At 41.6% G+C, this 13557-nt stretch overlaps 1 protein-coding gene and 1 long non-coding RNA gene across 13 annotated transcripts in view; one reads left to right on the top strand and one right to left on the bottom strand.

Moving 5' to 3' along the window:
• Nucleotides 1–13557, bottom strand: part of SEMA6A (semaphorin 6A) — a 133611-nt gene that overhangs the window by 18353 nt on the left and 101701 nt on the right. The window contains exons 17-20 of one of the 12 annotated variants that reach the window (XM_081499116.1): nucleotides 12450–12470; nucleotides 12263–12313; nucleotides 10936–11025; nucleotides 7041–7196 (exon numbers count right to left, since the gene is read on the bottom strand). The exons of 1 other annotated variant lie outside the window; for it this stretch is intronic. In XM_081499116.1, the coding sequence (XP_081355242.1) occupies nucleotides 7041–7196; nucleotides 10936–11025; nucleotides 12263–12313; nucleotides 12450–12470 (318 nt within the window). Of the gene's footprint in view, nucleotides 1–5163; nucleotides 5840–7040; nucleotides 7233–10935; nucleotides 11026–12262; nucleotides 12314–12449; nucleotides 12471–13557 lie in introns of those variants that run through there. 10 more of the 12 variants (XM_081499122.1, XM_081499117.1, XM_081499124.1 and 7 more) reach the window with 10 other exon arrangements.
• Nucleotides 572–4277, top strand: LOC145509802 (uncharacterized). The gene is made up of 2 exons (XR_014056478.1): nucleotides 572–1450; nucleotides 2449–4277. It is a non-coding gene; the product is annotated as an uncharacterized LOC145509802 (long non-coding RNA).

Here is a 13557-nt window from a genome sequence, read left to right as displayed (position 1 = left end):
GTTTGGGTGGACTCCAGGAGTTGGTGATGGACAGGGAGGCCTGGCATGCTGCAGTTCATGGGGTTGCAAAGAGTTGGACATGACTGAGTGACTGAACTGAACTGAACTGGTAGCACAATTTACAAATTTAAAGCTATATGAATGGACTGCTGCTGCTGCTGCTAAGTCGCTTCAGTTGTGTCCGACTACATTTCATGAATTGTATTTTTCTTTATCAGCAGCAACGTAGATGCCAAATTTCTTAGGAATTTTAAAGGATACCTTTCCTCTTCCTCTCAAAACCAGAAATAAGTGAACTTTTACTCAAAAGCATTGTGGGAAAAACAGCCACTGGTCCCCCATCTCTTAGTGTTCCCTGGCCCTCACCATGCATGCTCCCACCTGGTTGGGTTAGTTGTTGATTGTTAAGTGGAAGTTGGAGCCCTTTGTCTCCCCACTGGCAGCCCCCTCCCCTTGAAACAGAACCCCTCTCAACCCCTTTTGCTTCCAAGACTGTCCTGTTCTATCACATTTAAAAATGGCTCTGGTACTATAGGTTTTATTAATAAAAACTATGAAAATTACTGTCGAGTTTTTTTTTTTTTGAAATAAAGCTCAGAGTGTTCAAAAAGAGCCCAACTTTGCCAGCACTTCCACAAACATTTTAAATATGAGTTCTGTACCAAAGACACCTCCTTTCCCTCCTCCTCCCTGTCAAGTGATATATGACTGCTATAATACTGGTACTGAAGGGGACGACTAAAGAAAAGGGGCTGGGAAACTGTTTCCAACTCCTGTGTCCTTGATGTGCTCAGCCAAGTTGTCTTCAGTTGTCTAATATCTTTTTCTAAATCTGCTGTGCACCATTTTGCCTTGTGAACAAGGATAATAGTGGTCGTAAAGACTTTTTGGTGCATTTTTGTGTCTGTGTGTGCTTCATCTGTCTGGCGGTTTGATATTTCTTGGACAAGAACTCTGTCTATCTCTAGTTTAGCCTCTAACTCCTTATTGGCATCCAATACTGTGCAGTGGAGCCAGTAATAAATTTTGCTTGACGACTCCTCAGAAAACATTTTTGTTATGTTAATGTTACTGAAGAAATGGCAGAAAAAAATGCAGTCCAAGTTTACAAGTCAGGAAAAGAAGCTTATTTTTCTGCCTTTATTACCTTCATCAGCAATAATTTTCTCTGTATATAAGATCACCTGCATATGACTTGCTAGGAGCCAAGAGATCTCTTTCCCCATTAGGAGAAATGAGATGCTTTAAAACCTTCATCCATTAGATTTTAAGCGTTGTTGTTCAGTCACTAAGTCATGTCTGACTCTTTGCCACCCCATGGACTCCTCTGTCCTCCACTGTGTCCTGGAGTTTCCTCAATTTCTTGTCCATTGAGTCAGCGATGCTGTCTAACCATCTCATTCTCTGCTGCCCCCTTCTCCTTTTGCCTTCAGTCTTTCCCAGCATCAGGGTCTTTTCCAATGAGTTGGCTCTTTGCATCAGGAGGCCAAAGTGTTGGAGCCTCAGCTTCAGCATTAGGCCTTCCAATGGACATTCTGTGTTGATTTCCTTTAGGACTGACTGGTTCAATTTCCTTGCTGTCCAAGGGACTCTCAAGGGTCTTCTTCAGCACCACAGTGTGAAAGCATCAATTCTTTGGTGCTTAGCCTTCTTTATGGTCCAACTCTCATATCCGTACATTACATGATTACCGGAAAAGCCATAGCTTTGACTATATGGACCTTTGTTGGCATTTTAAGCATTACAGATTGTTAAAATGCAGAAGTAATTGGGCTAGACTCTGTTACCAAATATGCTCTCTGAAAATGGGGTTTCTTAATCTGTTCATGATGAAACTCTGACTCTAGGGTTTGGGACTCACAGTAGGTAAAGTTTGAAAGAGAGAAAAGGGAAAGAAAAGGTCAAGTAAAGGTTATTGCAGGCCACCGGGCAGCGCTATAGCACAAGAGTCCTTACAGATCTTGGAAAAGTGGAGGTGCTGGAGGTAAACTGTCCCTGGGCCGCAATTAGGGAAGCAACGAGCTGTCGTCTGTACTTGGATGCTCATTGCTGGTCTGGAAAGCATCTTGCCAGATGCTTAACAAGCCTAGGATGACTAATTTCTCTTTAGTCTAAATCCATCATGCTCTTGATTCCTACTTGACCAAACTTCTCATCCCTAATCACAAAGCTCTGTAGTTGGAAGAGAAATCAGAAGAGCGCTAGATTGTATGACTGAGGCGCTCAGAGCCCAGCCAGTAGAAGGTAGCACCCGCATTAAATCTCGTTCTTCCAAACGCCAGAAGCACCGTTTTGGTGGTAGTTTAATCCTCACTGGACTCTGTTAATTGCTCCAGGCCAGAGTTACCCACAGTTTAGTCATCAGCTAAGAGTGCTGCAAATCAAGGAGACTCACCTACAGTGTTACTTACTTTTAGTATTCCTGTATCCCTCTACTTCCTACATCAGCATTTACTTAGTATTTTATTTAAGTTGCCTTTGAAATGTGTTTCAGGTGGAAAGTTTATATCATTATCATAAATGGGAAAAAGTGTCATTTTGCATAGCTAGAAGGTAACCACAGAAATAAAATTGCATGCTCAGTCGCTAAGTTGTGTCTGACTCTTTGTGACCCCATGGACTATAGCCCACCAGGCTCTTCCATCCATGGGATTCTCCAGGCAAGAATACTGGCGTGGGTTGTCATCTCCCACTCCAGGGGATCTCCTTGACCTAAGATCAAACTTGAGTCTCCTGTGTTTCCTGCCTTGACAGGTGGATTCTTTACCACTGAGCCACCTAGGAAGCCCCCAAATCAAATTAACTGAAAGCAAAACAGTTAGTTCCAGCTAGCTTCAGCTGCATGGCAAAGCCATCTAAAGCCTGTTCTTTCTTCTCAAAAGGATACTGGTGAGTTTCAGGAGATGTTAAAACACCAAACAGACTTTTGCGTTGACATAACCAAGAAGATGGAAGGAGAAATGACAAGGGCATTAACTTTCCACCATATGATTTGGTATTGAAGGCCATGATGTCTCTGAGTCATTTAAATCATCTCTTGTAAGATGTGACCTGTTCTCCTTGGAGGCTACTATGTACTTGAGGAATAAAGAATTGGCTATAAAGAGGATTATTGATAAACTCTATGATTTATGCAGTTCCATGCAGGATTGTTAGAAAGTGTGGACAATATACTTTATAGACCTTCTGAATCTTACTGGAATATTATTTCCCAGACTAAAAATTGCTTACAAAATAGCTTGTACATTGATTAAAATATATTCAGCATTTGCTGTACATTTTAGTGTAAATTATTCATTTGATCTCTAATTTAAATTCTGTTTCTACATCTTTTCCTGGTCTGAATTGAGCACATCTTCTTGACTAAATATAATAATGTGATAATAACTTGTTTCAGAGATTTCCCAAAATATATATGCATACTACAGTTCTGGCATTTCCAATCCAATGGGAACATTTTTCTACATATCGACTATTTCATCAGCTTTCTGAGAGCTCACAAGAACACTAGAAAATAAACTCTGAAGGAGACTTTCTTCTAATCTGGTTTATTTCTGTGTCCCTGGGGCAGTGGTCCATGTGTCCACTGGACATTTATGCTCCACAGCTCTCTTGGCAGAGCTGTCTATGGCTAGTCCCCTCACCTATCTTGCAGTCTTCTTGGAAATCAGGTTTTAGAGGACTGTTACTTTGGGTCAGAAACAAGGCACAAGAGTGGCTATTACTTCTCACTATTGCTTAACCTAGAAAAGAAAGCTCTTATTTCTTTTGCTGTGGGAAGGGGGTGGGGTGGGGTGGTGAGGGGAGACAAGCCAAATCTAAAAATACACTGGATTTTCTTTCTTATTCATAGGTAATTAGAGCCTCTTTGTAACTACCCATTACCACCTCAATAGTTATAGGATGAATAAATAATATATATTTTTAAATGTGGCAAAACCAAGAAAGAAGTAGCCAGGGCTGCTTCTAATTTATCAGCTTGGTGATTAAAGGGCTGGCTTGTAGAGGCTCCAGACATCTAGGGAGCCAGAGATAAAACAGGGCAGTTGGCTGTGTTTTTTCCTAATGAATCTAGGGCTTGAAAGATATCAGGCAATTTTAAAGAAAAGCAACAAGGACAAGTGACATTAGACAAGGCCAGTAGGGTAATGAAGGGCAAGGCCAGTTACTGAGAGAGAAAATTATTTCATTTTCTGTGATAATGCTTCTGTGCGCTTTGCGGGTCTCTTCTCACACTTTGTTAGCATGACTGTATATACTCAAACAGTGTCAGAACGCTACCCCCCAGTGTAGAAGGAAAGAGCCTTGGAACAGTCCGCAGAGGGGCAGAGGGCTGGCATCTATTATTAATATTTTGAAAAGGGGAGGCTGAGAACAATGGTAGCAGAAGGGGGTTAGATTGCAAGGTGAGGAACGGTGCTTTGACAGAATGTGAGGGACGCACAGAATTAAATCAAGACAGAAGACATAGCAAGGAAAAGAAAGAAAAAGGCAAGCAAACATACTCTGGAAATGCAGAACTGTTTGGAAGATGAGGCGAGACCAGGAGGGGACCAGCCCAGTGGTGCTCAGCATTTCTACAGAGCAGAGCTCCGGGCTCATCTGCTTACTGGCTTTTTTCCCTCCAGCAGCCAAAGTAAAAAGGGCACCAGACACTTGATTCCTCTTCAGCTAACTGGTCAGCAGATACCATTTTCTGCTTAGTGGGGAAATGTGTGGTATTTTAGAAACAATTCCAGAGTATATTTAGCTCCTAAAGCCAGGGCACACAAATGTCACATTCCCATGAGACAATTGGCCCAGTGAAAAGAGGAACCACCAGAGGCCCGCAGAAAACCCACGAAACTCTTGCATCCCAGGAGATGCTGCACGCACGGATGTGACATCATTAAGGCGCCCACATCAGGGGATGAAGAGAAGCAAGGGGATCACAGATTGGGTCAAGTTAAAGGACGTCATCATGAGTCAGAAAAGAAGACTTTTCCAACAGAGTCACGCCATCACCAAGTCATACCACACAGCGTTTGGCAAAACCAAAGAAAAGTTGGAAATAAATCATGAACATTAAGTTGGAAATAAATCATGAACATTCAACAGAAAAAAAAAACACACTTCGGAGCAAAATGGAAATCAAAATCATAAAAAATCATGGCAAAAGGAACATTAAGCTACATCACTTTTTTATTTTTTAAATTTCGGCATAACAACTCGTTGTCATTGCCCCATCAAATACATAATCAGTTGTCAAAAAATGAAGCTCCAATTTGACAGGGCAAGGCAAAGAGCTAATAGCACGAGAACAGTGATCATGTTAAACACCCATGCAATCACCTCTGCCACCATTGTTTGACAATCTGTAGACTGCTTCCAGCTTTGTCAATATTCATAATAAGACCCAAGAGAATGAACAATGCCGAATTTTCAAATGATCTGTCAAAGTGTTAATTGGACTCTTTGATAACCTCCATCCCCCGGGAGAGTTAACGACTGGAGAAAATTCTCGCCATCAGTCTCGGGGAAGTGAGGAGGAAATGACTATAACCAACTGCTAGATATTTGGTTGACATATTTAATGCTTTACTGGAAAGGCTGTTTGGTTTTTCAGAAAGTCGCAGTGGGCAAACACAGTGTGATTTTTACTGTGTTGTCTCTTCTTGAGTAGTCGGCCAAGACTAACACATCTGTGGTCCGGAGCCACACAAAACAAATAACGGCACATGTTAGGGCTGGTATGGCCTGCGGTGATAGTTCTGCCCTGTCACAAATGGATCTGGCGCTGTCTTGAGATGGTGAAGAGCAGGGATCCCATCAACTTAAGTGGCTGCCGAGACACCAGCTTCTTTAAAAAAAAAATATTGGGGCAGGATATATTAGCAGTAAGAAGTTATAGGAGAATAATAAAATCGATTAAGGGAGTAAGTTAACAAGTTAAAAGGGCTGCATCATCCCATGTGGGCTTGGCATGTAGCGGCTGAGTGTACAGCATTCTCAGGAGAGGAGCCGCCAGAAAAAAAAAGGATGAAAATTTAGCATGAGTCTGCCGAGCAAACATTCTCTAAAAGCAGAGATGGAAGTATGTATACAGAAAGCTGTGGAGGAGGACACGACAGAGACTGTCTTCCAAAGGTCACCAGAGCTGGTCTGCCCTCGACACTCAAACCCCCGCTTGGATGAAACTCTTGAAAACATATAGAAGTAAACAAAGCTGAATGGGGAGAAACAGCTCGCAACATAACCGAGCTTTTCAGTCTCTGATTTACAGGACTGTTTTTTGGACAAGTAAAGGCCTCTTTGGTTGCAGCTGCAACTAAAGTAGGATGTGTTACCAGAAGCAGCAAATGGCGAGAAAAGAGATGACATTTCCTGTCTCTAGTCTCTAGCAAAGAAAGCCGGGGAGAATTTAGGACAGTTCACAGTAGAGTCCCTTTCATTTAGCGTGGCTTCCTTTCCATTTTAAATGCATAGCAATTCTGCTTGATTAAATAACATATTTTTTGTTTTAGCTGTTGTCCTCTAAGGGCAATTAAGTGCATCTCAGAACCTCAGCTCTATTCAGATGCAGCCCTGTGTAAGGGTGAGGGATGGGACCAGCCAGAAAAGACTTCACTCTGCTACTTCTCCATTCACTGATTAAACGGGCTTTGACTGCAATTACTTGTCCTTGCCAAAGCCCGCATTGCATTCCATCTTATTATGGGGGGAGAAAAGAGGATCCAAAAATCACTGGATGAGCTAAGAGGAGTGGAAAGGGACTTTAGGAGCCAGCGTCCACTTTGGGCCAAGCCATGCCTCTCTTGGGTGGAGGAAGCTTAGAGGATGTGTTATTTGTTTTGTGTGGTTTCCCCTTGGTCGGGGAATCATTTTGGATCAAGCCTAGCACAGAGGATGGGGTTGCAGTCTTTTCTGAGATGCTTTCAATCAGAGTGTGTTGGAGGTCCATTCCTTAAACGCTGCTGCGGTTCAGCTGGAAGCAGTTACACAGTCCTCCCCGCTCCTCCCTCCCTCTCCCCGCAGAGGAAGAGGTGCTTCCAAGGCCTTACCCTTCTTGTCTTGGTGATTATGGGAAGACACTGCCCCCAAAGAGTCTGTGCTGTCGGGTGACTCCTTCCAGTCCATCATTCCACCCCTAGACTCATACCCCTCTTGAGCCGCCGAATCGGACGTGGTGGTGCTGGGCAGGAGGGAACTGGAGTGCCCTGTTTTCATCACAAATACAGTTAGGGAAGACATCACTGGAGACACTTGCTTTTTCTTTGCTCAGAGGCCAGGAGGTGGGACACCCAAGCTGGCGGTAAAAGACTCAAGGGAGATTGCCCTAGACATAACAAGGCTGGTGGTAGGATTTGGCAGAAGAGCCCTTGAACTTGTAGTTAGAGGGTGAAGGGCCAGGTCTTGTCTCTGCTGCTTGTTGGGTGAGCCCGAGGGAATCACTTAACCTCCCTGGGCCTTGGTTTTCCTTGTGCACAAAACAGAGGCCTCCAGTGTTTGGAGGATAAAGTGGCATCATGCTGAAAGTACCTAGCAGTGTCTGACACATAGTAGGTGCTCAGAAATATCAGAGTCCCTTGGTATTCCCGTAGCAGCACTAAGGCAGAATGTGTCCACTCTGGGGGTAACATTCATGATGATGGGGCAGGTGTATGGTAGTGGGAGAGTCTCTGCCCTGTCACAGACAACTCAGCTGCCCTGAGCCTTTCCCGTGGAGGATGTGTCTAATATTCGGCAGCAGCGCAGCCTCACGGGCATTCCGCTTTCTAAAGGGAGCTGCTCCAGCCCTCCTGCCTGGAATACAGGGCTCAACTGTTCTGCCTTGTTATGGCTTTGCCTTTTGTGTCTTACTCAAATCAAGTTAAGTTTCATGGTCTCCTGACTCATACCCGTGAGAGGTGGGTTTTGAGGCCACCATGACTGATACAATTCAGACTAGAAAGGGAGAGCTTTCTGAAATCCAGAGTCGCTTACCGCAGGATAATGCCAGAAGAAGGATGGCCAGGTTGGGAGTTATGGCAGAAATTGGACATTTCCTGTGAATACATTTCTAAGCCTTCCTTTCCATCATCCCACAAGGTTAAATGCAGATCGCATCTGGCGCTTTGATCTAAACTGTCACAATGATTTAAAGAAGCCCCACTACCCGTTCTCTCTGGTGGAAATAAAAAATAACCTCTCTATGATTTTCAAGTGGAGTCTTTGGCTTATTAAACCATCTTACCTATAGCAGCAACCTCTTGAATGATTTTTAAAAAGACATCAGGGAACTACTGTGAATGTGTAGTTGATGCCTTTGGTAGAAAGTAGGACAGATTTCACAAGTGACTCTAGCCTCGGGCTGTGATCACCACACATGTGATAAATAAAATGCTGGCCAACAGAAGGAAAGATTCTAGTGAATGCACTGCATTCTTCTTTTCACAATTATTATTGCAAGTTGGATTTTCAGGAGACTATAATACTGTAAATTACAGACCATGTAAACATATACATACATGGTTATATATATAATGTGTGTGTGTGAATAAAGCACGGAAAAGCAAGCAAGCCAAGTGGGTATCTAAGCTCTAGGATTTCCATGGGAGTTCTACATTTAAAATGTTACCACAAAGCTTTGGTAACATTTAAGAGGCCTCTTTCTGTGTAGGGCTTCTTTGGCTTCTACACAGCTTCAAATATCCGCTTTGCTGCAAAGAGTCTAGTTCATATCCAACTGCTAAAAACATGTTCATTTAAAACTCAAGAATGCTTGCATCTAGATTTTTTGTTTTTACATTTCTGGGTTTCACATCTCATCTCCCAATACTGATAAGAGAACACGAGTAGGAAAATTAATAACCTAGAATTGGAAATACAGAATTTCTTTTACTTCCTTTATGCTTATATTGAGGTCTAAAATATAGCCTCTATTTTCTGCTGTTGAATTAACCATGCTCTCATGAAACATACTGTCATCTTAAGAGAGACTTCAGCACCCAAACAGTGAGAAATAGCTTTGTAGTGAGTCAGAAAGAGGGGGGAGGTAAAATGAAGCCTTTCCTTCAAGTAGCAAGAACTTCTTTTACCTGAGTTGATATGCATTTTGAGCACTTTCAATTTAACTGTGTTCAAGGGGCAATTTTATGGTAATGCTATAAGTATGGTTTAGGGAGAACATTTCTTAATACGGTAATCTAGGGGAAATATATGCCTAAGGGACACATTCTCTGTGGAAAAGAGTTCCTGGACCATATGCTGCAAATACATGGAAAAGTCATTGGTAATGGAAAGCTATGGCTATGAGAGGAAATTAGTGTGGACCAGATGGTAGTTAGGTAGGAAAATGTTGCACGCAAATGTGAGAAATCAGCTTCTGCCTATTGCTGAAATGTTAGTTTAATACCCACCACATCTCCGTTTTCTCCATGTAAATCTAGAGAAACCATGCATCGTATATACTCAAATGGAAGAAAAAAATAGAGCAGCATGAGGCTTGTAATCTTTGAAACGTATGGTTGAGGACAGACAGTGTGTGTCACTGGTGGAAGCAGATAGTCGGAGAAAGCAGTGCCTGATTCTCAGGAATTTTAGAACTACCATGTGAAAGCACCTGTAAGCAGCCATCCTTCATTTGAAATCAAAGAAGTGTATTATTATGACCTTATTATTACGACCTCTCCAACTGTTAAATAGGTATCACTCATGTTTCTTCTTAGAGTCTGATTCTACGGGCTATATTGTTTTTGTGCATTCCCTAAGAGACTCTGTAGCCAAAATCATGCAACAAAAATAGGCAGTCATTTGTGGATATGGTATTATAGGTCAACAGTTTGGAACCTATAATTTTGTCTTGTTAATCCAATATGAAAAGTCATAATTTTAATCAGTGGAGCTTATTATGTATTATTCTTACAATATACAAAGAAATAGATTTTAAAAGTTAACTCCAATATGCATCGTATTGTTTCTCTATATCTACAAGTCTTTGTATTAATAATTCCAGAGGTTAGAGACCCTTCAAACTACTCTAACCTATTAACAGTGATGGTAGCCAATTAGACACAGAGGAGGCACTAAATCAGTAGAAGAGAGGATGAGAGAAAGAAGACAATCAGGGTCCAATTCACTAAAAAGGGGTTCTTGTATATGTAATCGGTATCGCAGAGAGCTTCTGCCACGCAGAGTTTGCCGAGTTTATTGCGTGATTCTTTTTTTCAGAGTTGGGCAGTTCTTGTTCTGTGGGTCACTCTGTGAGTCTGCACTCAGCCACTGAGCTTGAGTGTTATGGGAACATGTAAAGGACACAGCTAGACACAGTGGGTGCACTTTGGACTTTGGGGTTGGCTTCCTTGTTTATATCTGTGCTCATAAAAACAGCAATTTGGTTTTTCTTTTGATGGTAGAAAAAGAGTACCTAGTCCAGTGCCTGGCACATAGTAGGCCCTAAGCAGATGTCTGCAAATGAATGAATTAAATCTCTTCTAGGTTTATTAGCTCCAAAATAAGCATCTTTTGCAGTAGTTTGTGTAAAGAAAGTCTCCTGTTCCTTTGTAAGTACTGTCTGAACCAGCCCTCATTTTGATGGGGAGAGATTGAGCCTGAAATGGACAGAATTATTAGCTGAAAGGAATATTCCAACTCTTCTTTAGTGTCATCACAGAAACCACTGAGGGAGCGAATGGGGATTGTCCTTTAAAGTGTTAATGTGGAGGGATTAATAAGTTCCTTTCCTTTTGTAAAGGCAGGAAGAGGGATCCATAAATCCAAGAGTACTTTTTATTCATCAAGAGCATCCCATGCTTTAATTACATGAGAAACTACCTGGGAGTTAAAATTGGCCTTAGTACGACTGATGAATGCTGGGGAGGCTGCTGGTTTAAGACCTGAATTTCTCAATATCTGATAAATAGTGTTCAATTATAGGAAATGATTGCCAAGTATGATATTGCAAAGAGCAGATGCTACCTGGGTTCTCTTTCTGAAGGGCACATGCAGCTACATGACACTCGCCTCCTGAGGAATGTTTCTCCCAGTTGTTGGGGTTCAATATTCTGGCTTGAATCAGAGAGGAGAGAAGGTTAAAGGTGGATGAATTCACTGGGCTCATTGACTGCACACTGCCGCACTTCATGCCAGGAGAGACTGGGTGCTGTTTTCTGTATCTGTACAGCCACCATTTATAAGATAAACTTCAGGGCTTTCAAAGAGGCGTTTTATTGATGCTAGTTAGACACAGGAGTGACAGTTTCTACAGAGCTATTAAACACATTTGTAGCCACCGGGAACTGTTTTTCTGAATCCTAAATCTACCTTGCTTTCTTTTCCTCCCTCTTTTTTCTTTCCTTTATTTTGTTCTCTTCCTCTGTTACCTACCTCTACGTTGAAAGACTGACCTGGAGCTGTTACTGTTATTTATTTCAAAACATAAAAATGATAAAATGTCTGCGTAGCAATGAAACTTGTAGTCCCCATTATAATGCAGAAGATTAAATTTGCCATTACACATGTGCTGTTCATTATCTTTAAAAAAAAAAACAACACATGAATAGTTTACCTTAATAAACATTTGAGGAAGCTTTGAGAAAAGGAACTGGAACATTTCAACTACATATTAACTTTCCTTATAAAGAGCTCAGAATATCTGTTTATGGACTTACGGGCTTTATTTAGTATAGTGTCTGTGTATTTCAGAGCAAGAACAATGGGATAGATCCTGTTTGCACATCATTTTGACTGCATCGCTTTTCCTTATATACATTTAAAGAAATATCACTGAAGATAGGTCTAAAAATTCATACTCCATGTATGATTAAATTTTGATGGCTATATTGGAAAGTTTTGCCTATTAAGAACTTGGTATCTGCATTCTGTATGGATTTTTCCTGCAGAGTGTGGTGTTCTGAAAGTCAGCATTTTGGGAAATGGTACCATCTATCAGGTAAAGAGCTATGGCCTATTACTTATAAGCACTGTTCTTTTATCTTGGATGTACTTATGTCCAAAAGCAATTTCTTCTCCCTCAAGAACTCATTAAATGCATTCACCAAATTCCCTAAGGTTGGCATATTTCATGTTATGTGGATTAAAAATGTAAGACTCATTCTCACATGTCAGTTGTCTCATATATGTAGAGAAATTTTTGAAGCATCATGAAAGCTATGAATAATTTTAGTGAATTGGGGCCCTGAAGTAGCAAAGGATCTGGTCCATGATGTTTAGGAATGAAAATTCTAAACTACCACAGGATGAGTGGCTCAAAGAATAAGAAAACAAAACAAAACCATAAACTGACCATATACTGTGTTGTAAGACATTTCATGATCTGGTAGAGGAGTTGAAATGTCTATAAAAAATAATGAGAATTTAAAAGTTAATTGAAAAAGAAACATAAGATTTGGAAATACTCAAGAGGGTTAGTGAAATAGGATTTCACAAATAGATTTCCATTGCTATTAAATTATCAGAATCATCTTCCTTACCATTCAGTGCCACAAAGGAATCTGAAAGACAAAAGGGAAGAGTGAGTTACTTAATGTTTAACACTCTGCTCAATGTGACTTTTGTAATCAGTGCGAATGAGCTGATACAGAGCTGTGCTAACATACAAGGCCTATACTAAATAAGTGCTTTTTAGTTTCTGCTTGTAACAGAAGATACTTCATATTTGGTTCGGTTTCATATCCCTGTGTCTCTTTACCAAGTGGGTTTCCTCAGAGTCAGGCCTTTGTTGCCAAGAGGCAGAGAAAAAGCAAGCGTGAGTGCAGGGAAAGGTAACTGCGATTATACATAAGCCCTGCTCCATCAGGAGGGACGTGTATATGGATACGATGAGTCACTTCTGGACCACACTTATGAAGCACTCGTTCTTTATATTCTCTCTCTTTTCATCCTCCCAAATGTGCTGTGAGGAACTGTCCAGTATCACAATGTTCTGACCTCAGCAGGGGTTTAAGTTAGGGAATTAAGAAAAATAAAAATCACACATATAGATAACATCCTGTGTGTGTGCGCATGCATGCACGTATATATGTGCTGTGTATCTGGGTCATGTCACTGGTTCACTCAGCCTTCTCCTCAGTCTCTGATACTGGCTCTTTATGGTTTCCTCATTTCCCCTAAAATTTCTGTGAGAGAGTCATTGTGCACCAGATATCTAAGTGCTGTGAATGCCTGTGTGTGACTAGGTAACAACTAACAGAAGTAGGTCATGCTCCAGTGAGCACCCAGGATGAGAGACACCACTAGAAAAGTCACCACCTGCTGCCTGGAGCAGGCAGCCTATGTGCCTCAATGGGAATGGGGTGTCAGGTTATGGGGAACACGAAAACACGGGGCCTTGACCCCTGAGACTGAAGGGTAAATCTCCAACCCTGGACCTGAAGGCCTGCCCTGTGCTCTGCCCTGGGACCTGGGTGCAGTGTGAACCCGCTGGTGTAGTTGACGCCTCCGAGAGCCAGTAACACCTTCTCATTTTTCATACGTGCACCTATTCAACCCACATCGATACCCCTATTTTTTTTACAAATGCCTTTATCATCAACTCATAAAAATATGAAGAAAATACTCACTAACGTCAGCTAGTTAAGT

Source organism: Giraffa tippelskirchi, chromosome 6 (genome assembly GCF_054371585.1).
Source record: "Giraffa tippelskirchi isolate mGirTip1 chromosome 6, T2T-mGirTip1v1.2.pri, whole genome shotgun sequence".
In the NCBI taxonomy this organism is placed as follows: Eukaryota; Metazoa; Chordata; class Mammalia; order Artiodactyla; family Giraffidae; genus Giraffa; species Giraffa tippelskirchi.
Note: the sequence above shows the minus strand (reverse complement) of the source record. Positions and strands in the feature narration are given on the sequence as shown.